Below are 26,808 nucleotides of genomic sequence, written 5' to 3'. Positions count from 1 at the left end.
CAGGGCTACTAAAAACAGTGTCTTTCTCAACAGGGTTGAGTAGGAGCATGAGTCTTTATTTGAGTCTGAAGCCAATTTAAGTACGTCATTTAAGAACCAAGAAACTGACTGGGGGTGGTCTATTGGTCTTAAACGGGCACATGCTTTTGGAATAGAAGAAAAGTAGGCGTCTGAAAGATTAATATTAAAGCCTATTTGGAAGATTTTCCTTAGGGCTGATTTTACTGTGGTAATGGTACTGGCGGCTAGACCTTTCTCAAATAATGACCTAAAGAAAGAAATTGCCAAATTCGTGGTCGTTTCGTGAACATTTGAGTCCTTTAGAAACTTGGCCAGTTTCTTTACTGCTGAATTATATTGTCTAATTGTGGACTCCCTCTTATCAGATTCTTTAAATAGAATGTTTAAAGGATCTATACTTGCGTCCTTCTGAGCTGCAAATTTCATGAAGTCCATAAAGTTAGGGCATTCAGAATTCTTGAGGAAGCTGACACAGTCTGAGTTTGTACCACTTGTGTCAGCTTCAGGGCCGGTATCAGCTGGGGATTGAGTTTCAATTCTATGAGAAGTGGATACCAGTTGCTCTTCGGCCAGTTGGGGGCTATCAGAGCTATTTTTCCTTTGAAAGATCTTAGCTTGTGTAGCACTTTCAACAGAAGGTTCACTGGCGGAAAGAGATAAATCCTCTGCCAGTTGTTCCAATCCAGGGACATTGCATCGGTTGCGAAAGCTCAAATGTCTAGGTTGGGAGCCACATAACAGGGTAGTTTGTGATTGGCTTCCGTGGCAAATAGGTCCACCTGAAGGTCTGGGATCTGATCTGCAACCCAATTGAACGATTTGTTGTCCAGGGACCATTCTGATTCCAGCGGAGTTGCCGTGGACAGGGAGTCCGCGATAAAATTTCTCACGCCTGCCAGATGAACTGCTGACAGATGCCAATGATTCCTTTCCGCCAGCAAGAATATTGCTATTAATACATGGTTCAATTTGTTGGACCTGGAGCCTCTTCTGTTTATGCAGTGTACCACTATGAGACTGTCCGAAACTATCTGTATGTGGATCTTGGTCGGAGACAGACGTTTCAGGGTCAAGAAGACTGCCTTGCTTCCAGGATGTTGATATGGAACTGGCGGAATGTTTCTGACCATGTTCCTTGGACTTTTTTGTGTGGCGAAGATCCTCCCCAACCGCTCAGAGATGCGTCTGTGTGGATGGTTAGTGATGGCGGAGGGAACTGCAGAGGTACTGACTTGGACAGGTTCCGACGTTCCGTCCAAGGACGGAGCCTCCTTTTTAGAATAGGTGGGATTACCGAAACCTTGTCTCTGAGTTTGTTGTTGGCTCTTGTTCTCCAGACTTGATTGATGTCCTTCAATCTGGCTTTTAGCAGGACGTCTGTAACTGATGCGAACTGAAGCGAGCCTAGGATCCTCTCTTGGGCTCGCCGAGAAGCTCGTTTGTTCTTGAGAAAGTGCTTTGTAGCCTTTGCTATTTCTTTGGCCTTCTTGGGTGGGAGAGATAGCTCGTGCTTGTTCAGGTCCCATTGTATTCCCAGCCATTGGAAGTGGGAAGGCGGGGTCAACCTGGATTTGTCCTTGTTTACTTGGAACCCTAGAAATTCCAGGAATTCCAGCACCTTGGATGTTGACTCGTGGCATTCTGCCACGCTGGTTGCCCAAATCAGCCAGTCGTCTAGGTAGGCTACAGCAAAATGCCTTTCTTTATTAGTTCCTGAACTATCGTTTCTCCTAGTTTGGTGAATACCCTGGGCGCAATGTTGAGTCCGAAGGGCATGACCCTGAACGAGTAGGCTTGTTTGCCTAGCTTGAAGCCCAGGTATGGGGAAAAGTTCCTGGCTATTGGAACGTGATAGTATGCGTCTGTAAGATCTATAGAGGTGGTGACGGCCCCACAGGGAAGTAAGGTCCATACCTGCGAGATCGTCAGCATATGGAACTTGTCGCAGTGAATGTAAGAGTTGAGACGAGACAAGTCTAGGATCACTCTCTTCTTGTCCGAGTCCTTCTTTAGGATGCTGAACAATCATCCTTGGAATCTCAGGCTCTTCACCTTCTTTATGGCCCTTTTTTGGAGGAGATCTTTGGTGTAGTCCATAAGATCCGCCGTGGGTTTTTGATAGAAACTGACTGGATGAGGAAGGCCCTTCTCCCATTTCCAGCCTAGGCCTTTCGAGACTATACTTTGGGCCCATGGACTGAAGGTCCATCGGTCCTGGAATAGAAATAGCCTCCCCCTTACCTGAGCTTTCTCATGGGTTGGCAGCAGGTCTGGTGCCTCTACCTCCCCTGAAGCCTCTGCCCCTTGAACCGGTTTGCAACCGTGAGCCGCCTCTGGCTCGGCTACTTCCGGCATGCCTGCTGTATGAGCAAAAGAGATCTTTCGCTTCATAGGCTGGGTTGAAGGCTGAGGATGATACTACTGCCGTCGAGGTAGAGGGTTGAGGAGCTGTTGGAGTCTGCACTAGAACAAACTGTTGGGGAGGTGCCCTAGATGTAGAAGGCTTACCAACCTGTGACACTGGCACCGCCTGCATGAATGTTTGCGGTCGGGCCGTCTGGTAGGGGTTATACCTCCTCGCCTTCTTTTTGGTCCTGCCCTGCTGTGCGGGCCCTTCAAACTAGCGTTTGAAAGGGAGACCCCAGCGGATTCTTAGGCTCTGGTTGGCCCTGGGCTGCCTCGTGGAGAATATTGTTAACCTCTTCCTTAGGGAAGAGGTTATCTCCCCAAATCGATGACCTTATGAGCCTGTTAGGCTCATGTTTAATTGAGGCCCCTGCCAGTACAGGCAGTCCCCAGGTTACGACGGTCTCGGCTTACGACGTTCCGAGGTTAAGGCGCTTCTCAATTATATTCATCAGACAATATTTCCAGGGTTACAACGCATGTTCCAGGGTTACAATGCCTACAAAGCTCATCTGGCAGATGAAATATGACACTGCCTGTACGTGCTTCCTACAAGCCCTCCTGGCTACAGCAAAGTCATACAGATCTGCCTGGAAAGTCTGCAGTAGCGCTTTCATCAGGACTCTGAAGAGTTGCTCCTCTTCGTACGTAGAGGCTACCAGCTCCGCCGCTGTGACGGAGTTGATGGATCTAGCCAGCCTGTTCCTAGCCTCGAACTCCGCCTTCACCAAGTGATCGGGAATTCTCGGCAGTTTTTCATAGAAAAGGTAGGAGGCGCAATCCGGGTCCAGCTTACCAGTGGTAAACGTGGCCGGAGCGTCCGCCCAAAAGTCCATTCCGGTGGGTAGCAAGAGGGAGGTAGCCTCTGTCTCCCTTAGCACTGGCATCGGCTTGTCCTCTGTTGCCACTTGCAGCGTTAACTCCACCACCTTGGAGGTACAAGGTGGCGGAATTCCGTCTGGGGTCACGAAAATGGTATACTTGCCCTTGTGAGGCGTCAACCTTGTGTTGACGCAGCCCCAATCAGTGAGGGAGCGGACCCAAGCTGCTTGGGCCTGCTCCCTAGGAAAGATGACCGTTTCCTTAGGGACTTTATTGACCCTAACCAGCGCATGCTTGGCCAACTTGACGAATCCAGGGAAGGGAAACTTGAGCCTGGGCAGGAAGAGTTCAAAATCTTCGATCGGCCGGGTTCCGCATCCTTCAATCGTCGGCTTTCCGTCCGAAAATGGAGCATGCAGAGCCAGTCTCCACAGGTTCTCTTTGTCAAACGCTGGCAGCTTAGATGCATCCGGCACCATCATAGACAGGGCCGGAGCTCCGGAGTGGAGAAATCCGGTAAGCATATCCTCAAGCGGTTTGATTCTTTCTGTCAGTGACGAGAAAGCTTGGCCGGAGGTGTCCGGGCCGAGGCGAGACATGCATACCTCGAGGCCTCTTGGTCATATGGACGTCCACTAACCTTTCGACAGTAGAAGGTTAGTGAAAGCTTCTGGGTCAAACGTTTGCTCTGCCGCCTTAGGAACAGACGGTGTTGTCTCTGTCCCCATAGAGGGGAAGGATTCCTGGCAGCAGGCGATGGGCCGGAGGATGTCGATGGCTGGGGGGCCGAGGACAACTCCTTCGCCGCTGGCGGAGCTGGTCTGGAGACCTTCTTTAAGTCTTAGGTCGGACAGACTTTACTTTAGGGGCAACAGAAAGCGCTCCTATTTGTCTAGGAGAGGGCCTTGAGAAGCAACAAAAGGAAGAGGAAGAAGTAGGGCTAAGGATGAGACTCGTCTCACTTACCTCCCCACCTACCTGATCGTCTGTGACCATGGGTTCTGTATTGATGTTCATGGCCGCCACTTCCTCCATTAAGTCCTCCTGCTCCTCAGGTCCTGGCATTGTCGCGACTCGAATGGCCTCGATGAGGGGTTTGGCGATGTCAGCTGGAACTGCTGTTGTTGCTGTGGCTCCCAAAAAAAGCAGGGAGCACAGCCTAGCATCCAGCACGTATGGTTGGCCCTTCGGCGTGTTCTTACTGAACCCCGTGACCCACATGCGGAGAGCTACCCTCGCCCCGTGGTAGGAGGCCGGATCCGCTTGTTAAGAGAAACTCGAGTTAGTGTTTCATCTGGAAGGAAGGATTATATTAAACTGCTAATTCAATATATAAAACCATATTGGGCATGTAACACCTATCATCTAAAGAGTCACCAACCTGCTCATTAGACATGATCGACACCATGTCGTAACATACGGTGCAGGTGTCTGGGTGCCAGACCACGTAGTTGTCCAACTGCACTGCGCAGTTGGCGTGGGACCGGCTACCTACGTGGCCATACGAGTTACCCAGCGAAGCGTGGCAACCCTCCAACTGACAACGGACCATCTGTAATGGAATATGTTTATGAGCCCCGAACTTCGGTAATGGAGACAACTCCGGAGAGTGCATGCGCTTATTTTAGTAGATTAAAATTAAATCTCTAAATGATAAAGTAACTACAAAGAATAAAGTACCCTTTTTTCTTTTCGTTTGTATGGCCTAGTCTCATTCCCGTCCTTGGAGAATGTTCAGGTTCGTTATCGTAAAAACTGCCGTCCGCTTATGCCGGAAGGGTAGGACGAATCCTTCTTTCCTTCCATATTTATTTTTGTTCGGCACAGACGGCGAAGACAGATGGCTACGTATACCGTAGACAAACCTGGTTTATTCTCCTTCCTTGCCAGAGCTTGGAAAGGGATGAAATTGAGCTTTGGCCATACTAAATTTAGTAATTGAACAGCGAGTGTGAAGTAAATCCACTCAACCGGTCCCTTACGAGACCAGAGCTGTGAGTAGAACTATCCCTGGAGCTCCGCCTCGGAAACAAATAGGTTCCCTGTTCCCTGAATATGCCGGAAGGAGCGGGGGGTTGAAGCCATGGGCCAGAGGGAACATTCCTCTGGCTTCGTTAGCTATTATAGTAGGAGGGTTGTTTCCTCCTCTACCCCAACCCTTACCGGAGCGGCAGAGATACAGAGAGCGAGACGTTTAACCACGGAGTTGCTTTTACGTAACGTCTGGCATAACCCGAACAACTGATGTGGTGGTAGACCACAGAGTCGCCAGAGCTACATCACGGAGCGTCATGGGTCAAGTCTACATGGATAACAATAACCCTTCCTCCCTCCCCTCCTTCTATAAGGAGGGGGGGGGGGGGGGTTAGTGTGCATGGTCGGTCGTGATCGCCTGGCTCCCACCCGATCAGAGGTGGACCTAAATCTAGGCTACATAGCCTGCCTCTCCTTCGGAGACTCGCTGACTGACTGTGGCTCGTCGTGATTGATAATGGTCACACCCGATCAGGAGGCTATGCCAGGTAGGCCAGGCGTGTCAGACTGGTTATACAGTGAATAATAATACAACAGTACAAAATACACATAAGGAGGCTTCGTGGAAGAGTTACCCTAGAATTAGGTAAGGAAAGGGGGAAACGGTATCCCCACTTGGGGCCGTTATAGGTGCTCCAGCTCTCCACCGTACTAGGCAAGGTAGGCCTATGGCCACCCTTGACCAACTAAGAAGGACAATGTTCCTCGACTAGACCTACTAGGATGAATTCTTTGACCTAGACCGGCAGGGCGGGAATAAACTCTACTAAACCTTCTAGACTAACTTATCAGTCTAGACCAGCCAGAAGGTAAGTCCAACTGTGTACAAGGTGTTAGGAGGGAACACCTAGGCTACTCGCCAAGCCTAGCCTAGGCTAGATTGGCCTTGAGGGAGAGGAATGGGGGGTGGGGGGCAACTCGACCGCATCTGAATCATGAATAACACATAATATATCTAGATTAGCACTAATTACAGTACAGTAGTACCTCGAGATACAAAATTAATCCGTTCCGAGGCGCCTTTCGTATCATGAGTTTTTCGTATCTTGGACCACATTTTACATGTAAAATGGCTAATCCGTTCCAAGCCCTCCAAAAACACCCCAGTAAATTTCATAATAAAGCTAAATTGACTTATAAACAATGAAATACTACAACAATTTGGACCATTCAATACCTAAATTAAGAATAAAAATGCAAAAACTGTAAATAAAGTGTATATTAGTGTACAAGAAATATTATTACTGTAACATAAAATGTGGAAGCTTACCTTTCGAGCGAGGCTATCTCCGAAAGTGGCGGCAGAGGAGGAGGATGACAAACGGCTGATACGTACACTTAACTTTATGAAACATAAAAAAATGTCAGAAAAACAAACTAAACTTTACAAAACACATTAACAAAACTGTAACACTTAACTTTACAAAAAACTTAAAATAAAATTTCTTTTTTCTTTTTTTGATTTTTACATTTCTTTTTACTTTTTTATACTTTACGTAATTTAAATTTCTTCACCACCGAATGGATGCCAGTCCGTTTACGGAATTTTTCGAACCACCCATGAGAAGCCTTGAACTCTGGGGTTGCCGTTGATGTCCCCTCTCCGCCGTTATCTTCAGCTTGGGCAATCAAATCGCCGAAAATGGCGCTGGCCTTCTGGCAGATTGCCGTCTCGGTTATCATATCACCATCGATTTCTTTGTCCTCGATCCATACAAGAAGCAGCCTTTCCATTTCATTATGCACATGGCTCCTCTTGTTGGACAAAATAGTCATGCCCTTGGAAGGTGTAGCTGCTTTGATGGCTTCCTTCTGCTTAAGGATGGTGCCTATCGTCGACGGATTTCGGCCGTATTCCTTAGCTGTCACACTCAACCGCAAGCCAGCTTCACACATTTTTATTATCTCCATCTTTGTCTCCATAGAAAGCATTCTCTTCTTTCTCGGAACTTCAGCAACTTTCTTGGGACCCATGACTATATGTACTGTAAGTAATTAAGTTATGTATGTAGTATGTATACTAATTAGGTTCTCACAACACGATAAAGTAGCACAACAAAATCACTAATTTACGATACTAAACAAAATGGTTGGACTGAACGAATGCCGCATGTGTAAGATAAAGCTTTGGCTAGCATCAGGAACCAATGGGAGAGCAGGAGGATGGTGGCGAGTCTACTAGAACTAAGATGGCGGCGCGAGTTTCAAAATTGTTATTGGGCGAATCTCGGACTTTCAGAAACCTTTCGTATCTTGAAAACTTTTCGTATGTTATGCAGTGAAATTTTTCGTGTCAGCTTTTGTATCTCGAGTTTTTCGTAAGTTGAGCCTTTCGTATCTCGAGGTACCACTGTATAACTGTAATTGAAATAGGGACTGACGCCCGTCCCCGATGCAAACTCATGGGTGAATTTTTTGCTAAAGTGTACGTTAGATTACTACTCTTTATAACCGAACGAATTCACAGTCGGGACGGGTGCCATTCCCATCTTAGATTAATATTCATTTAAACTTATAACATATTTTATATCTTCGATAGATTAGTGTGTGAAAGTCACTCGTGCTGCAGCGACTACCCGAAATGGCGGCTTAGCCGGCGGCACCCACAACACATCTTTGAGGGGCCAAGGCAATAAAAATATATCATTCTCGACTAAATGCGATACGAAAACACAAATTGGGGTACTCAACTTAGAAGCAGAAGAACCTTGCGAAGCCATCTTAGTGAGAATACGGGGAAAATCCTGGAGCAGCGATAAAGCGTGGATCACACACAATCTCTAGTACAGGAATGAGAAGAGCGCGTGGGTATTAGTAGTAGTGGTGAGAGGAGTTGACGGTGGGTTTCGTTGTAGCGGCTCCCACCGCGGAAGGGGATTTTGGGAAGGAATCTTTTAAGTGGCGAAGGCCCTGTGTATTGTGGTTTCCACAACGCCCCTATACCTATACCGACACCCTTCGGGGTGATCGTGCTGAGGGTAGTAACTTCAGCATAACATGCTAGCTTTTTCTCTGGTATATCTAGAAGTATTTATACTTGAAAAATGAGCTACAGGGATTTTTCACCGGCCGACACAGGTCGAGCCCAGAAATGATATAATTAAAAATCAATTAAGAAAGTGAAGAAAACTTTGGCATTCGCTGTAACTCCTTTTATATTAGATTATATAGAATTTAGACTTCAAACCAAGCACTGGGACCTATAGAGGTCATTCAGTAATATATTATAACCCATCACATTTTTTTTTTTTTGCAAAGCAAGTTTCAATGTTGCTCTTCAAGTTAGATTTTACTAAGAAATCAACAACTATTGCTTTTTAGAGCATACGTAATTATGTTTCTGCACTTTATGGAAGTCTACAAATGACGAAAACTTGGTAGCCTTGGATGTCCGGGTGTACTCCTTACCCAAAAAAAGGGCCCTATTATTCATTTGCCTGTTCAAGCTTACGTAGGGTTTGCCAAGGGCCTCCTCACTTCTAAACAATTGTGCAAGTCAAATCACAAAAGCTGTCCTGCAACCACGGGGACAATGACTTATCATAGCCGCCATTCTTGAAGCCTTGACAAGGTACGAATATTCATTCAGAATTTCAGAGACAGCTGTCTGTCGTCATCACCTTGTGGGAGGAGTCAGTATGGCACATGTTTACGACATGTATAACTTTGACCCCATACATTAAAGTGTTCCACCACTGGCTTCGGCTGCTTTATTTTATTCATATGAATATACTTTTTTCTAATATAAGTAATAAAGAATGCTGCCAAAAATTAGGTAGGGATGTAAAGTACATATACTATGGCTAAGTAATATCTTTGTCAAATGCACAGAAAAAACGTTATTCTGTAAAAACACTGGGACAAAGGCTCTGAATCTCATAGTAGATATGCTGCAGATTCTAGTCTTACCTTTTCTTGAGAGAGGTTTGATTGAAAAGAGTTTTCTAGTTTTTTCTGCTCTGTCCAAATGATGGAAAAAATAATTTTGTTCAGGAGACGTATATTACTTGATTTTTGGTAATTCTCTTTTATAGATATTTGTTACTTCTCAGTTTTTTCTGTACTGGTTGTGGTTTTTGGGCTTGTAGCATTGTCCTTTCCAACTAAGGTTGCAAAACCTTTCGTTGGAAAACTCATAATCACATGAGTCAATAAAATGGAAAAGTAAATCCACAATAGTATGTCAGTTTGATTTTGTTATTTAAATAACAAAATCAAACAGACATACTATTGTGGATTTACTTTTCCAATAATGGCAATGGTAGAACACCTCTAAACAAACTTGACTATCATGCATCTATGAGTTCAGCATATCCGGAAGATGAATGTGCCCAATTTTACTTCTTGCTAGACATATCGAACCCTCTAACTGTGACCATTCTATAATCTTAGAAATTATTTAAAGCAAATAAATTATTGTTCATACGCAAACAAACCTTCTGTCTTAACAATAGGGTAATTTTTAGCGCCTAGCTGGATCCGGTTAAAAAACAGAGGAAAGCAAGGAATCTTGTGGTATCTGGCATACATGTGTATATTGGGTGAAGGCTTCACCTACGATCACGCCTCAATCTTTTTTTGACCGCCTGACCGAGAGTAGTGTTTTCCTCTCTTGGCCTTTACCCGATTCATTGCCCGTTTCACTTGCGTTTCATGTGTGTGTGTGTGTTTGAGAGATATTATGGCTTCTGCTCCTTCTCGGCCTCGTCAACGTGTGTGCCCCGGAATTCCAGGTTTTCTGTATTCTCATCTTTGGCTTCGGCAGCGGCTGACCCCAACGTAGTGCAGTAGGTGCCGTTCTAATTTTTGTACTTGAATCCTTGCATGGGATGCCGGGCAAGGCCTTAGAGCAGTGGAAGTAATTTTATGGCTAGAGAGAACATCGGAGGGTTCGACTCTTCCTTCATGGGAAGGTTTCTCGCCCCTTCATGATGTTTCGTCTCCTGCACCATCATCCCCCATAGTAGGTTAGTTCCTGTGTCTCCCCCCTTTTCCTCCTTTGATTCGTCGCTGGGAATATCGGGAGGCCTCCAGGCTGATGTCTGTATGTCGCCCCTTCTTCTTCGGGAATTATTTTGATTCCCGGGAAGGGGGAGGCTTTTTTTTCTCATCATTCTCATTTCTTCCAGATTTGGTAGCGTCCAAGATGGCGGCGATTGGAAGACGCTCGGGCTAGAGGGTCCCCCATACTGGAGGGGTTGCTTGTGCGCTGTTTGGAGGCTCGCTACCCCCCCCAGGCTGGCCAGGCCATCCTCCCTTCTCCTGGCCTCGCCTTCGTGGGTAGTCGAGGTCAGCCATCTTGTATTGCTCCGCCAATGACTGTTGCCACTTCTTCGAGTCAGAGGGAAGCTGTGACGTCACAGGATCCATTGTTGTGTATTCCTCCGCCAGTGGCGTCTGATTCCTCTTCCCACCAAGGGGAGGCTGTGACGTCATCACCGCTTGTGACGTCACTCCTAGTCACCATCTGAGCTCGGCCTATCTTCGCCATGACGTCATCTCTGCCGCCCTGTTTGCTACCTCTTCCTTCTATGTCATCGGAGCCTTCTCTTGCAGATCAGTCTGAGGTTATATGCCAGGCAGTGCTTAAGAGGTTGGACTGTTTTGGATGTTAAGTTGGCTATCTTGTCGGTTGGGAGCATTGGAAGGAAACGCGTTGCTTCATCCTCGCCTCCTGTGAAGAGATCGCTTACGGAACCAGTGCTATCTTCTCCCTCTGCGCCACGTTGGCGTATCAAGCGTTGAAGGCTAAGGATTTTGCTCTGTCTTCGCCTACGAGGGAGGAACTACAAGGACGTGTTCTCGAGATTGTTGATGTTTCAGAGAGTGTTAGTGGCTTAGTCCTGCATCGTTCACGGGCGTGTTGCATCTTCCCACGTCCGTGCAAGTCTCGAGTGTTGCAACCTCCCTCGTACATGCACATTGCAAGCGTGTTGCAACCTCCCCTGAGAGTGTTGTGTATCTTCCTTTGTGTATTCTGCAGCGGCTGCTTCGTCCTCTGCATCGAATCATGGTCCATGTTGCAACTTCCCCCGTCCGTGCCCGTCTCAAGTATGTTGCTACCTCCCCCGTCCATGCAAATCACATGCGTGTTGCAACCTACCCTGTCCGTGCACTTGATGCAAGTGCTACTTCTTCGCCAAGGCGTATTTGTCGCCGTAAAGATCTCAAGGCACCTATCAATAGGTCGAAGGTGGTGTGTTTGAAGTTGCTGCAGCAGGAATGTTTGACCTGCCCCTTGCACTGATGCTTCTTAGAATTCGATTCCCGAGGATTCTTCTTCAATCTCGAGTGTTCAGGATTCCTCTCCAATTCACGTTCGTAAGCCGGCCATGCCCGTGACCATTCACGGACATGTTAATGAATCATCTGTTGGAGGAGAACGTAGTGATGTTCTTATTGTTATAGTGGGTTCATCTCGGGAGCCAATGCGTGGACCCAGCCCAGACAGGTTAGTTAGTGTTTCGGGCTGTTTGGCCGCTGATTCTTCTCCATTGCCAGAGCAGGAGGGAGACACGCAAGAGTTTTTGTCTTCCTTTTCAGAAGTTGTTGATCTCGTGTGTGGGTTCAACAATTTGCGAGTACGTCTCAGGCTAGGTCGTCTTCCCTCCTTCTTGCTTGAAAGCCGTGGTGCGAGCTACGCAAGATCCCAATCCTCTCCCCAGCTTCCCTTGGGTTAACGCCTCTGTTTCGGACCGGGACGGTTCACTTCGCTCTAGAGGCTCTACCAAGTTACTATTCCCGCCTCTCATGGGGCTAGGAAGTACTAGGCTACAAAGTCTGCTTTTTTGATGTCGCGCTACCTTAACCCAGACGTAGTTCTCCTGAAGCCGGGATTGTCTTTGGAGCTGGTGTAGCATTGGAATATGTGGTAGCCTCCATGCTCACAGTTTCTTGGCTAGACTTCTGGTCTGTGGTCATTACCAAGATAGCTCCTGACAGGCCCCCAGAAGAGTTGGTGACTACTTCCTCTCTTACCAATCTGTTGCAGTCCGGAGGCAAGGCGTTTTCGTGGATGGCTCACCTCAGTGTTAGTTTATGGGCTATCCTTCCACTGATTAGAATGCGATAGGCCAGCGTCGTGCTGACACCAAAGGCAGACTGGTGCGCCAGGCTGTGTCTTGAAGTCGGAGTCTCGTCCTCGGAGACATCCGGCTCCTCCTCCTCCCCCTGTCCAGCAGTCGTCAAGAAGACCATTGCTGGGTAGGCCATCGAGGAATTCGAGTTCGGCAGGGCCTTCCCGTTCGACTCACCCTGGTCAGAGATCAACTCCCCCCCCCCCCCCCCTTTTTCGTTCCCGTTCCTTTAGGCCAAGATGAAGCCGAAGGGGCAGAGATATGGGGCCCTTGGTAGGTTAGGCGCCTCTCCTGGGACAGAGGGGGTTGCCTAGCAAGCCATTAGGCCAAGTGGCAGAGTTGTGGGCAGAGAAGTGGGTGGTAGATACCCTTCGGGTGGGGTGCTTACTGCCATTCGATTTCTCTCCCCCTCTGTCGGCCAAGCCGCAGCTCACGAAGGCATATCCTCCAGATTCTCTGAGGTTCTAGGATCTTTGGGAGGAGGTGCAGAAGATGCTGGACAAATTACGATAGGGGAAGTGGTGCGCCTGCCTCCATCTTAACATCTTGGTACTCAAGGCATTGGGAGGATGGAGATCTATGATCGACTTCTCCACCTTGAATCTCGTCAGCAGGAGGTCATGATTCAAGATGGAGATCCTGCGTTTGGTGCTGGCAGCTGTGAGGGAAGACGACTTCATGCTGATGATACACCTAAGGGGCACATGCTTCCAAATCCCTGTTCATCTGACATCCAGGAAATTCCTTCACTTCTCTGTTGGGAACAAAGTCTTCGAGTTCAAAGTCCTGTGCTTCGAACTGACAACAGCCCCTCAAATGTTCACATGGGTCTTCTCCCGTGTCAAGTTGGACCCATGCTCAAGAGATCTGTTTGCTGGACTACCTCGACGGTCACTTGGTCTTGGCAGTTCCAGGTCAAGGCTGCTGTGGGACAAAGATAGTCTACTTCGGTTCTGTCTGGAACTGGGCAACGTGGTCAACCAGGAATATCGTACCTCGTACCCAGTTCAGAGATTCTCTACTTGGGCTGGTCATTGATACAGAGGTGGAAAAAGTTTTCCAGTTGGATCAGAGATTCTGGTCCCCCAGCGGGGGACTCACCCCTGTTAGTGTTCCCTCTGTCTCTGGAAGTAAGGAAAGACCTTCGTTGGTGGTTGGACGACCAGAATCCTTCGAAGGGTGTCCCTCTGCGCTCTCTTCCACCGGACTTCCTTCTGTTCTCAGACTCCTCCCTCGCAGGTTGGGCGGCCTTATGTAGGCGTCCTCATCGCTTCAGATGTTTGAAGGACAAGCAGCAACATGTCAACATCTTGGAGTTGAAGGTAACCTTCCTGTGTCCGAAGAAATTTTGGGAGAGGGTAGAATGTCATTCTGTCATTCTCATGTCGTTCAACACCATGGTGGTAACCTATGTGAACGAACAGGGACGGCTGGTTTCTTGTCAACTTCACGCCTTGACCGTCGAGGTTCACCAGTGGGTGGTCAGCAGTTCAGAAGAGCTCTCAGCCAGGTATATCTCAGGCAATCTGAATTTAGTCGCAGTCAAACTCAGTCGTCGGGATCAGATCCTAACACTGAGTGGTTGTTTCATCTAGTGGTAGAAGACAAGCTTTTCCAGACCCATATTCGACCCTTTTGCGATTTGCTTCAATAAGCAACTGGAGGTTTTCTGTCAATGTTTCCAGATCCTTTAGCATTGGCGGAGAATGCATTCCAACATCCCTGGGACAACATGGAGGTGTATGCCTTCCCTCCGTTTTGCTTGTTCCGTCAAGTTTTGAACAGGCTAAAGAGTTCACTAAGTCTCAGGATGACTTTGGTAGCCCCTCTATGGCCTCAAGCGGAGTGGTTCCCTGATCTGCTGTAGTTTTTCTCAGCTCCATGCGTAAGTGTTCTACCAGTCAGTAGAATCCCTGTCTTTTCTTGGTTGGAGACTTTCAAGTTTCTCCTCCAAGTGAGAGGCTTTTCTCAGAGGACGGCAGGGCATATGTCCTGCAGTCTCAGAGAGTCGACCTTTACGGTTTCCATGGCAATAAGCGATCTACTGTGATTGGTGTCGTAACAGGGTTTTCTCCACTCGCTACCTCTATTCAACGAATAGCAGACTCTTAACTTTCCTCAGAGACAAGAAACATTTACCCGTTTCTGCCGTTAGAGGCTACGGGGCGGCCCCGAGTTTGATGTTACGCCTTAAAAGTATCGACATCTCCTCTTCCTGGTAACCTTCCTTGATAGTTAGGGGTTTTAGCAGTCATGTTCTCTTGGAGAGCTCAAGCCTCAGACGTGGGATGTTTCCTCGGTTCTCAAGTGCTTCATTAAGGGTCCATATGAGCCCTTGTGTCGCTCAGTTGACAGAAACTTGACGCTCAAGGCAGTTTTCCTTCTGGCCTTGGCATCTTCCAAGAGGGTAGGAGAGTTCAACGATCTGAGCTATGACATGAAGTATGCCAGGGGTTGGGGGTCGTTGTCCTTTGAAGTTGTCCCGGATTCTGTGGCCAAGACCCAAAATCCCTTTGTGCGTGATTACAAGCTCACTTCATTTTCCATTCCATCACTGAATGACTTGTGGGTGGTGACGCTCAAGAGCGTTTGTTGTGCCTTGTCTGGGCCCTGCGTTGCTATCTTAAAAGAACTCGGCACCTTGGACCAGGCTGCCAGAGACTTTGTTAACGCAGGCCGTACAAGGAAGGAGTGTCTAGGAATACTATCTCTTTTTGGATAAGGGAAGCCATCAGACAGGCATACTTATCTCTTGATTCCACCACCACGTCTGTGCAGGCTAGAGCGCATGACGTTAGGGGTGCTGGTACCTCTCTGGCTTTCAATAAGAACTTGGCTGTACTTAGAGGGCTGAGCGCTGGTACTTGGTTATACCAGTCTGCGTTCGCCTCTTTCTATCTTAAAGATGTTGCCCAGAGATCTACGGACGCATTTTCCCTGGGTCCTGTGGTGGCTGCCCAACAGGCTGTGTACTCATAGTTGCCCCTAACAGGACACTTTTGTATCTTTCTTAAGATGATTGTGTGGATGAGAGAATGAGAGAGTTGGCTGGTCTCCTTCTTTCTCTTGTACCTTTCCTTCTTCCTTCGGGCGGGTTAAAGAATAGACACGTCATTCACTGGACTGGTCTGATACAATGAGTAGGGTAGTCATACTGATAGTGTGGTATCTTATTATTCAAATGTAAAACCCTCTATTCAGTAGCATATGCTCCATTCCTAGGCAAGGAGGAGTTGAGAGTAGCGCAAACAGTGGTGTGTTGGTTTGCTATTAGACAGTCAAAGTTTCTCTTTGGTTCCCTATGCAATGATTCTCCCATATGTCATTGTCCATCACTCAGGGTCTGAGTGGTTAGATATCAATTTATCTAGCTTTTCAACAGGCTTCAGTCCCTCTCCAGAAGTCATTTCTTCTGGAAGTTGGACTGGTGGGTAGGCCCCCAGCTGGTCTAGGATGTCTTGTACCTCCCTCCAAGTATGAGTCTATCCTATTCTTAAGACCAAAGGTTTGTTCGCGTATGAACAAATGACAAATTTTCTAAGACAATTTGTATTTTTCATAGCTACAAACCTGAGGTCTTAACGTTATACTTCTTCACCCGATATACGCATGTATGCCAGATACCACAAGATTCCTTGCTTTCATCTGTTTTTTAACTGGATCCAGCTAGGTGCTAGAAATTATGCTATTGTTAAGACCTCAGGTCGTGAGCTTATGAAAATACAAATTGTCTTAGAAAATTTGTCATTTTAAAGAATAAAAATGTCTTTTGATGAAAAACAATCCAGCTGTAAATTGTACTTCAAAGCTAGAACTGTACTGCGTTTAGTTTCACTGTGTCCCCATACCAATGAAGAGAATTTGCAATTCTTTGAAAGAAACTACTGCATTGAACCCCTAAGATTCATTTTTTTTTTTATGTAAAAATAAATTAATAGTATGTATACAGTAATGATTGATAGGACAGTACAGTATTACAATATTCCAGGATTACTTGGGAAATATCTACAGTACTCATGTCCCTTGATGCAGCTTCATCACTCAGCATTACATCAAAGAAAATGGTTTTTCGAAAAATTTTGAAATTATGCTCTAGCTGTTTGAAAGTGAGTTATTTCGCTTTGCTTGCTTCCATCTAGTGATACGTACTTGAAAGTTGGCACAGAAATGTGCTTTTCAGAGATGAACCTTTATCTGGTTCATATGATCAGATAATCATTATTTCTCATTTCCTCACCCTGTTTGTATGCTTCTGTTGGTCATTTCAGTACTCAGCAGCTTTCACTGCCACTCTTCAAGATTTAGTTTTCCTGTGTTGCATGTGTCACATTCACATTCGGCACTCAAATGATATTCCTGGTCTTTCTTTATCAGGCATATTTTTTCTCATTATGGCTTTTGCATGGAAGCCTTTGCTTTACTTCTTTGACAATGAATATATTTGAATCAGTTCTTTGTTATTTGATGGCTATGTCCAGAGGTAATTAAACTTTAGTGTGCTAGGCTTTGAAAATTACTACTAATACAAATTTATTGTGTACTGTGCAGTACGCTAGACATAGTTTACATGCTCAACACAATTTCGGATAATACACAGGCAGATTTTGAATAGATGATTTTACAGAACTGGACTTGAAACAGTACTGAAAGTATGAAAGTTGTAAAAACAGTACTGAAAGTATGAAAGTTGTGTTGGTTTAAGTTGAGGAAGCTCTTAAGACTGTGTGCCAAAAGGTTTCAGATATACTATAGTACATACTCAATGGAATATGTATTCATATGAACTGTATCATCACTTTTACAATATATGGGCTACATCACATGAGGGTGTTTGTGACATACAGGGCATGATATACAATTTACATCTGTACAAATGCAGTTATTGCAAAGAGACTTACTGGATTAATGTATAGCAATTAAATGTAATAAATGAGATAAGTAGTATACTTCTCATGAGCAGACCCTCCAAAATACATGGTCTGGAAACTGCTACATACAAAAGTGAATTCCACAAATTTTGCTTCCACAATAATTCTGTTTTGCACTCACAGCTATGTTATTTTTAAACAACAGAATGAGCCTCAGTCTTGTGCAAATTATGATTGTGGTAAGATTACTATTTACATAAAGAGAGACACCTATATAGGGTTTGCTAATAAAAATACATATATATCTCAAATTACCTGAATGTCAGTGCAAGTTAGTTATCACTGTACAGTAGTTACATTGGATGTAGGTGTCCATAAGAAGTTAGCAAGCACTAAAGAAGCATGCTTTGCTTAGACACTAGGTTCTTAAAGTACAATTTCAGTTTGCGAAGTTGTTGGAAGACAAGCACTCCCTTGTTAAACTTTGGTTTTCATTCCACCTTGATACACAGTAATAAAATGATTTATGAAAATCTGGCATGGCTCTACTGTGCATGTATCTGCATATACAGGTAAGGAACATAATTTGTCATATGGTATTAATGCATTGAAAACATAAGGAATTTAGCCTATGTTCTGCCTTTTTGGCTTCTGCCTTGACCTGAATTAGGTGAATGATGACTGGAAAAGGATATCAGCAGAGATATAGTTCACATACATGATAATACCGGATAATTATCAGAAGTTGTAGTGATTGTTATATGTGCTGTGACAAGACAAAAAGTTCCATCTTTAAGCAATGTTTGTTAACCATACAAATATTTAATTTTACACCAAGAAGAATAAGTTCCATCCTCAAATGGACTTGGGTAGAATATGCCTGTGTATAATTCTGATTTGAACTATAACATGGTCAGTCACTTAGTTAAAGCATTATTCTCTAAAAGGCCCAAAAATAGCTTCTAAGTCATACATGAGGGAAAGATGCAAGTAGAAATCCAGTTCAGCTGGGTAAATTGGTCAGTTTAATACTGTATTGCAATACAAAAAAGTAAAATGGTAATAAAAATAGTACTCAGAATGCTGGAAGCAATAAAAAATTGCATTGCTTAAATAGTAAAGAATGGGTACGTAACTCATTAAAAATTTTACAGTGGCCAGCTATAAAGTGTAGTATATTGTCTGTTTGTAGCATCAACACTTGGTAAAATGATAATGCTGATCAGTACAATGTCGGTATTAAATGAACAAATTAAGTAATTATTGATTTAAAAAAAAAAAAAATGAGTTCAAATGCAAATGGTTAAGGTTATTAGAATATAATACAAATTAAAAAGAGAATGAATGTGTGGCCATAAAATTACTTTGCATTAAATCAAACCTTGATATACCCACATAAGGATGATAAACCAGAAATGAATTGCTGGTGAAAACTGAATGAAGGAAGTCCAACCAATAAGTGTCTTTCCACTCCCATTCTGATTTGCTACGGAATCTAGTTGAATGGGTGCAAACAGTAAGTGAAGATGGGATACCTCCTGTGCTGCCTTGCTTACCAATTATATACTCATAACCATTTAAGTAGTTAATTGGAATGGTGAAGTGAGTCTGATAATCCAAGACTAATGAAATGGCTTTGTAAATAAGCGGTTTAGATTTGTGAAACAAAAATTATATAAAATACTTTTTGAAATTTTAATCTAAATACTTTTTGAAATTTTGATTGCTTGCATATTTTGCAATGTTGCTTTCATATATGTAATGGCTAAGTGGACTAGTTGAATTACAAGTTCACCTAGTTAAGAACAATCCCTCACCACCTCTCTTCTTTTATTTCCCCTCTCTCTGATTCCCGGCCATTCCATTGAGGAGTGAGAGATGTGTATTTCTGGTGATAGAAGTTCACTCTCGACGTGGTTCGGGAGTCACGTAAAGCCATTGGTCCCGTTGTTGAATAACCACTGGTTCCACGCAACGTAAAAACACCATGCAAACAAACAAACAAAACAATCTCTCTACTCTGTGAGGTAGTCTATAGCTTCTCTGTTATTCACATTACCAACAATGTGGAGACCAGGAATCTTTCGATTGCTTGTGACATTTGTTGTTCCCATCTTTTTGCTGTAGAATTTCATCCTTGCTCTCTTGTTTTCTAATTTTCCTTAACTCTCCCCATCATTAGAGATGAATGTGACTTCCTTTTACTTTTTAACTCTATACTTCCCTCTTTTTATTTCATTTTTCAGTTAGGGCTTGAGAAGATACAGGCATTCAGCCATCTATCCCTTGAACTTGGCAAGGTTGGTGTTGCAATTGTGGCTCATGGTTTTCAAACAGCTCAAGATCTTCAGCCAAATTTTTGGTGGCTGTGTATTCCCCTCTGCTAGGAGTCATTGGCAACCAGCCCGAGAAGAGTTTACTTGAGACTCAGAGGTCTGGAAAAACTAACTCCTATTAATAATAATAGGAGTCATTGGCTAACCAAATGCTTTATTGTTAGGGGGATGAGATAAGTGGTATTATCACTGAGGAAGTTTGCTCTCTCTGTCAAATCTAGGTGTGATTTGTATTATATATTATACAGCATCCTGTTTAATGTTCAAGTGTACTTTTAAAACACTGAATGCGGTGGCATGGGTGCGTGGTCCTTGACCAGCTTTCACCTGATATACACACGCATTGCCAGATCTCACAAGATTCCTTGCTTTTCATCTGCGATTTACCTGGCTCCAGCTGGGCACTAGAAAATTATCCTATTGTTAAGACCAAAGGTTTGTAGCTATGAAAAATACAAATTGTTTTTAAAAAAATTGTCATTTTCATATGAGTTAGAATATGTATGCATAGCTCGAGTGGCTGGAGTGATTTAAGATTTCATGTCATATTTTTTAAATGAAAGCTTATGGTAGAATTTAATTGTAGTCTGGACTTTTTTTTCTCTCTTTTTTTATCCTCTTCACCTTACCATCTTTTGTCTGTAGCTTGGTTCATTCAGTAGTCTCAATCACTTCATTGAACTCCAGAATATTAATCCTTTCCCCATCAGAGAGAACTCAGTACATTGTAAATACTGTACAAATTTCTTTGTACTCTTAAAATGACAAGAATTCTCAGCTGCATTATTACGTATTCTGATTTAACGTGGAAGGCATGAATAAACTAATTCACCAAATTGATTTACAGTATTTAACATTAATTTCATTGTAGTTAACTGATTTAAGATCAGAACCAAAATGAAATGTAAGTTTAATAGTGTTTAAGTGATATACTCAGTTTCATTATTATCTTGATAGAACAGTAAAGATGAATAAACTAATTCATCAGAGTGAGTTATTTATACCTTACTATGAATTTATGTTTAGCTAACTGACTAAAGATTAGACTAAGATGAAGCTTAGATGTTTAATGGTCTGCCTAGTTTAAGTGATATATATTTCAAATGTAAATTTTTAGTTTTTCTTTCATTTTTAATTGTAGCAGAGTAACTTATTTGCTTCAGAACTTAGCATGAAATTTTTTTATATATAGTATATGTCTTTTGTTTCAGTTTATTGTTATACCTTTTTCGTTTCTTATTTCTTTCCAATAGCTTAGTACTTTATTTGCGGTAGAACTTGGCATGAGATGTTTGTAAATACTGCATCGAACTATGAATACTCAGATGATGATGATGATGACCAGTCAGTAAGTAAATTTATTTATACTGTACAGTATAAGAATGTTTTTTTGTATGCATGAAGTGTTTAGATTTTTGTAGATTTTAATATTTTAGTTGTAGTATACTAATATTAAACTTATGAAGCCTGAGAGTGATAACACCAAGCCCATATAACCCTTAAGACTATTTGTAAGCTCAGAGCTAAGTAGTACTAGGGCCAAGGGTGATTCAGTGAACTGTTAGATTTGTGTCACCATGGCATGGAACTCTTAGTAATTTTAAATTCACTTGGTCAGTGGCTATCCAACAATTGTACAATCACCAGTTTTATAGTTTTGGTGCTAAATTACACCCATACTTTAGTTTCTTGCAATGAAATTTTAATGCTGATTTGCTTGAAAATTAGTGGGTATAATAATAAATGTCAAAATATCTGTTACATTTGACAAATCTGAACCCATTAAAAGATATTTCTAAGTGGTGTACAAAAGTACATTCAAGCATCACATTCTATCTGCTAAATTACCTTCTCGTCACTACAGTACCTGTAAATAAGTTATTAAAAATCACTTACTCATGTGAGAATTCTGATCATTGCAGCTTCACAGCTCTTAGTGTACAGCACTTTTCAAGCATCTCATTCTTTTGTAAAAAGTTATTCATAAAATCTTGTGCAAGTTATTGTGTCAGGTGGAACATATCAGATGGACTGTCTTGCATAGCCATTTACATAGACCTTTCTTGTATGGTTGATGTCTTTAAAATGATTGTCACATTGCTGAAGTCCTTTATAAGAAATTGAGGGTATGATTTGTAGAACAGTAAAGTATATACCTAAATTGCAAATGGAAAAATGAATCCCAAGTAAAGGCTGTGGCAGTCCTCAATCCTAAAAGTAAGAAATAGAATGGCAATACTAACTTGCCTAAGATGGGTATATACATCAGTTTAACACTTCCTTACTTAATGACCAACCTCTATGACCCATCTTGTTCTTTATAAAAGCAATACGTACAACATTATGCCCATCTTGTTCTTTATAGAAGCAATACAACATTATGTATTTGCTTAAAAGTTTACTTGTTTTAAAAACAACCCTATCAATTTATTATTGCTTTATACTGCAGTCAGCTACTCCTGTAGATGCACTCTAATAAAAGAAAGAAGTGGTCCATCAACTGATTAAGTATCCCAGACTTCAGCACCTCTAGTCTGCTAAGTAAGCAAGACCTGCAGTTTTAGGTCTCAGAATTTTTTCTTTTCTTTTTTTATATGCTGTTGTTTATTCATTAGTCAACTTTCATATTTATTTTACCCAATTAGTCTTTATTTTTGTTCTTTCAGTGGGGTTTGATAAAAATTCATAAAGTTCTTGAAATTATTTAAGTGGATGCTTTTCTTTAATAGGCTGAATATGCTGCAAATGTCATGTTGCTGCCTTACTAGCATTGTACAGTTGTTTATCTTTGAATTTCAGCTTTTCTTTGTTGTGGATTATTCAGTACAAGTAGGTACTATTGATGAATTCCTATTTGTTGTGAGGTAATGCCTGTACGTAATTTATAATATGAAGTGGAAGTTAATATAATTTTACTTTGAAATTAATGCACTTCATTCCAGTTCATATTAACCCTTAAACACGGAAGCGGTAAAATTGTCTCCCGTGTGCCGGAGGTGCAGAAGTGGAAAAAATATTTTTTTCAAAAAATCACAGCGCGCTTAGTTTTGAAGATTAAGAGTTCATTTTTGGCTCCTTTTTTTGTCATTTGCTGAAGTTTAGGATGCAACCATCAGAAATGAAAAAAATTATCATTATCATATAAAAATAATGCAATATATGATAGTGTAAAAATGAAATTTCATATATAATTGTAATGTACACTAAATTGCGATCATTTTGGTATATAACACATTGTAAAACGATAAAAGCAACACAGAGAAAATATTACCACAAAATAATGCATGAATTCATAACGCGCGGACTTAAAAAAATATTTTTTTCAAAAATTCACCATAAATCTAAATAGTGTCCTAGAGATTTCCAATTTCTTTGAAAATGAAGACAAATGATTGAATATTACTATACTGTAAGAGTATTAGCTTACAACTGCAGTTTTCGACCATATCTGACGAGTTAAAGTTGACCGAATGTCGAATTTTTTTATATATATATTTTTTTAAATGCAATTATTTCGGAAATAAGAAAAGCTACAACCTTCAAATATTTTTCATTTTATTCTACATAAAATTGTGCACATTTCGATATATAAAACTATGAAATGCCTAATATGAAACAGAGCAAATATTCTGAGAATGGGATGTACGCATTCCGCCACAAATCTCCGAAATGTTTTTTTTTTTAAATTCACCATAAATCTAAGTATTGTGCTAGAGACTTTGAATTTGTTTCAAAATGAAGATAAGTGACTGAATATTACTAGACTGTAAGAGTTTTAGCTTACAATTCCGTTTTTTGACCATTTCGGTATAGTCAAAGTTGACCAAATGTGTTTTTTTTTTCCATTTATCGTGATTTATATGCAAATATTTCAAAAATGAGAAAAGCTACAACCTTCAATTATTTTTTTTGTATTCTACATGAAATTGGGCACATTTTCAAACATAAAACCTTATGTAACGGCTAATTTAAAATGGTGCAAACATTACCACAATCGCACATATGATTTTTTCGGAAGAGTTACCGCGCGGACGTAAAGAAAATGTTATTTTTTTCATAAATTCACCATAAATCAAAATATTGTGCTAGAGACTTCCAATTTGTTGCAAAATGAAGGTAAATGATTGAATATTACTAGAATATAAGCGTTTTAGCTTACAATTGCGTTTTTCAACCATTTCGGTAGAGTCAAAGTTGACCGAAGGTTGAAAATTTGTCACTTATTTTTTTATATGAAAATATTTCAAAATTGATAAAAGCTACAACCATGGGTTGTTTTTAGTTGTATTGTGCATGAAATTGCGCACATTTTGATATATAAAACTTTATGTAACGGCTAATTTTAAAATGGTGCAAACATTACCACAATCGCATGTATGATTTTTTTTCGGAAGTTACCGCGCAGACATAAGGAAAAAGTTTTTTCATAAATTCACCATAAATCAAAATATTGTGCTAGAGACTTCCAATTAGTTGCAAAATTAAGGTAAATGATTGAATATTACTAAAATATAAGAGTTTTAGCTTACAATTGCTTTTTTTGACCATTTCGGTAGAGTCAAAGTTGACCGAAGGTTGAAATTTTGGCACTTATCGTTATTTAAGTGAAAATATCTCAAAACTGATAAAAGCTACAATCATGAGTATTTTTTTTTGTATTCTACATAAAAATGCGCACATTACCATATATAATACTCCATGTAACGGCTAATTTAAAATGGTACAAAAATTATGTCAAAAGTGACGAAATAATTTCCGAGATGTGTCACAGATACTTTTTAGTGCGGCAAGAAAGAAATTCGCGCTTGCACGCCTGCGTAACGATTGTAAACAAAACAACACCTTGATCTGTGAACTCCCAGCATCCCCCAAGGCGCGTGATTCAAGAGTTTTCGGCTGGTAGGCCTAAAAGTATTTTTCCGTGAATTTTTAAAAAAACTTTTGTATGTCAACGTAAAATACGTCCAGTCGGCACCCGAGAGACAAAAAATGTTGACGTAAAATACGTCCAGTCGGCGTTTAAGGGTTAAGTCACAGTTTTACTGTATGAAGTTGAGACAGCATCAGGGACAAATCAAACAAATCAGGTAGTTTAAGATGAAATTCAGGAGTTAAGAGCCATACAATTGGCCCTGTAAAAATTTGAGAGCACCTATCCAACAGAGTGGTAAGTGTGATGTCCTACAGTTCCCATAAGTTTTTTTTTCATCTCAGGAATGAAAGCTGTATCCTTATCTAAGGAACAAAGGCTTGCACAAAGCAAACATTCAACAGCCAGACTATACCCTGGTGGACCAATTATTTTTATTCATTGGTATATGTAAGATGCTGGTATAGAAACACTTTCATTTAAGTGTTGTCAGGTCATCTTGAAATCTTAGGATAAGACTCCTGATCTTGTAGCATCCAGCTTAAATGTCCTGGGTCATGAAATTAGGGATATATCTATATTTCTGGCCTTTAAAAGAAATGGAGACATTTTTTCTGCTGTCAGTTTGTTTCCTGTATGATCTGACTCATAAATCCTTGACTTTCCTTAACTTGGCCTCTTATAGTAGTGGGCAAGGTTATTATTCCAGCTTAGAAAAGGAGAGGATGCTCCTGACTTGGTCAGCTAGGGCTGCTAGCTTGATATTTTCTGTCTTTTCAGTGGATGAGGTGTCCTTTTCTGAAATCAATGACGGAGTGTGTGGGACTTTTTAAACTTATATTTGCTGCAGCATCCAGATAGGTTGGACTCGGTTACATTATTAAGGTCTTTTGATGCTTTGGTCAGCTCCACCAGCAGGTTGCTAAACCTTCACTAGCCATTGCTACATGAGACTTCCATGCAGACATCAAGCTGATTGAGGGCAGAGGACCTTCTAAAGGTTTTGACCATCCAGTGGCTATCCCTCACACCCTCTCCCTACCCAACCATAACCTTAGAATATTTTAAAATCTACATGATTTAGTAATATTCTTTTTTAGTGCTCCACCTCCTATTTTCTAAAGAGGATATTATACCTTAGGCTTCAAAGTCTTTTACACTTTTTCCTTTGACCCTCTCATTTGCATAGATCAACTTGGCAGAGGGTTTTCTCTGAGAGTTCTTTACTATCACCAAACGGCAGAACTTGAGTCCATGATGCTGCCAGTTCACTGCTGGCAGAGGAAGTCAAGTCATTGGAGGTGGTCACAAAGCGTAGGGAAATGATCCTGCACATATGTGTGGTAGTGTATCTAATGGCCAACTTCAGGATGAAGTGGTAAGCAGATACCAAAAATTTGTCTGATGTGTTGTTATCCTTGGACATCAAAGAACCTTGGATCTGTTATCTGTTTGACCCATTCCCCCTAGTCACTGGCAAAATGGCTCATAGAGAAGTTGACAGCTGCAGCAACTAGAACAGTACATACTGACAAATCTGGATACTTTACCCGGATACCTTACCCTCCTCCAAGCAGTTTTCAGTCTTGAGCAGGAAGAACTGCTTTTTCATGTTTACAGAGACTGTTACACCACAGATGATTCTACCTTTTCACCCCTACCAGGCTATGCCAATGAGGAGGCATCAGTTACCCTTCAAACCATGTAAAGTACAAGTCTTTAGCCATGTCTCTAAGGAGAGGCAGGAAGAGGAGATGAAATTTCCATTTAGTCATATTCAGTACATCAAACAGTGGGACTTCCGTCCAGATATAATAGGAAGGAGGATAAGAGGTTCCAGTTTGCTCATGGTCAGTTTGTCAGAGGGGGAACTTGTTACCAGGAATATGGGAGGTGACAGGTGGTTAGCATCTGCTTATTGACATCAGCTACGAGACAAATACTTGGGGATGACCCCCTTCAGTAGCTTTCACTCCTGGAGTGGTCTTGGTCTCAACAGCTGTCATGTTCTGGCCATATGAATGCTTTCATGCAAAATTCATTCAACTACCAAGACACCAGTTCATTAAGTGCTTCATCAGGAACATGTTGGGAATCATAAATACAGTTCAAAAAGTGAAGTATGAAAGAGTTAGTCATTTCATACTATTTCATCCTTTTCCTATCTATATCTTAAGATTATCTTAAATTATAGTAATAAGTTAAAATTACCTGAATTAATTGCTGTTAATTTCAGAATCATTTAATAGCTAACTCCTCATTCTCTAAAAAGCATTACAAACTTAACCTAATTTCCCACCCTTGAAAAACCACAAATATGCAAACTTCATAACTACTGTAATGTATTGCAGACTGCTGCAGAAGAATAGATGTTC

The 26,808-nt window shown here is 42.1% G+C and overlaps 1 protein-coding gene across 5 annotated transcripts in view; it reads left to right on the top strand.

The window, feature by feature from the left end:
- LOC135224092 (beta-1,3-galactosyltransferase 1-like) overlaps positions 1–26,808 on the top strand; it is a 78,105-nt gene that overhangs the window by 40,165 nt on the left and 11,132 nt on the right. For 3 of the 5 annotated variants that reach the window (XM_064263016.1, XM_064263006.1, XM_064263013.1), the window contains one exon: positions 20,817–20,911. The exons of 1 other annotated variant lie outside the window; for it this stretch is intronic. In XM_064263016.1, the coding sequence (XP_064119086.1) occupies positions 20,852–20,911 (60 nt within the window). In that variant the 5' untranslated portion in view covers positions 20,817–20,851. Of the gene's footprint in view, positions 1–16,347; positions 16,466–20,816; positions 20,912–26,808 lie in introns of all 5 variants that reach the window. One more of the 5 variants, XM_064263015.1, reaches the window with a different exon arrangement.

This window comes from Macrobrachium nipponense, chromosome 20, assembly GCF_015104395.2.
Source record: "Macrobrachium nipponense isolate FS-2020 chromosome 20, ASM1510439v2, whole genome shotgun sequence".
In the NCBI taxonomy this organism is placed as follows: Eukaryota; Metazoa; Arthropoda; class Malacostraca; order Decapoda; family Palaemonidae; genus Macrobrachium; species Macrobrachium nipponense.
The sequence above is the reverse complement of the archived record's forward strand: the minus strand, read 5'-3'. Positions and strand labels throughout refer to the sequence as shown.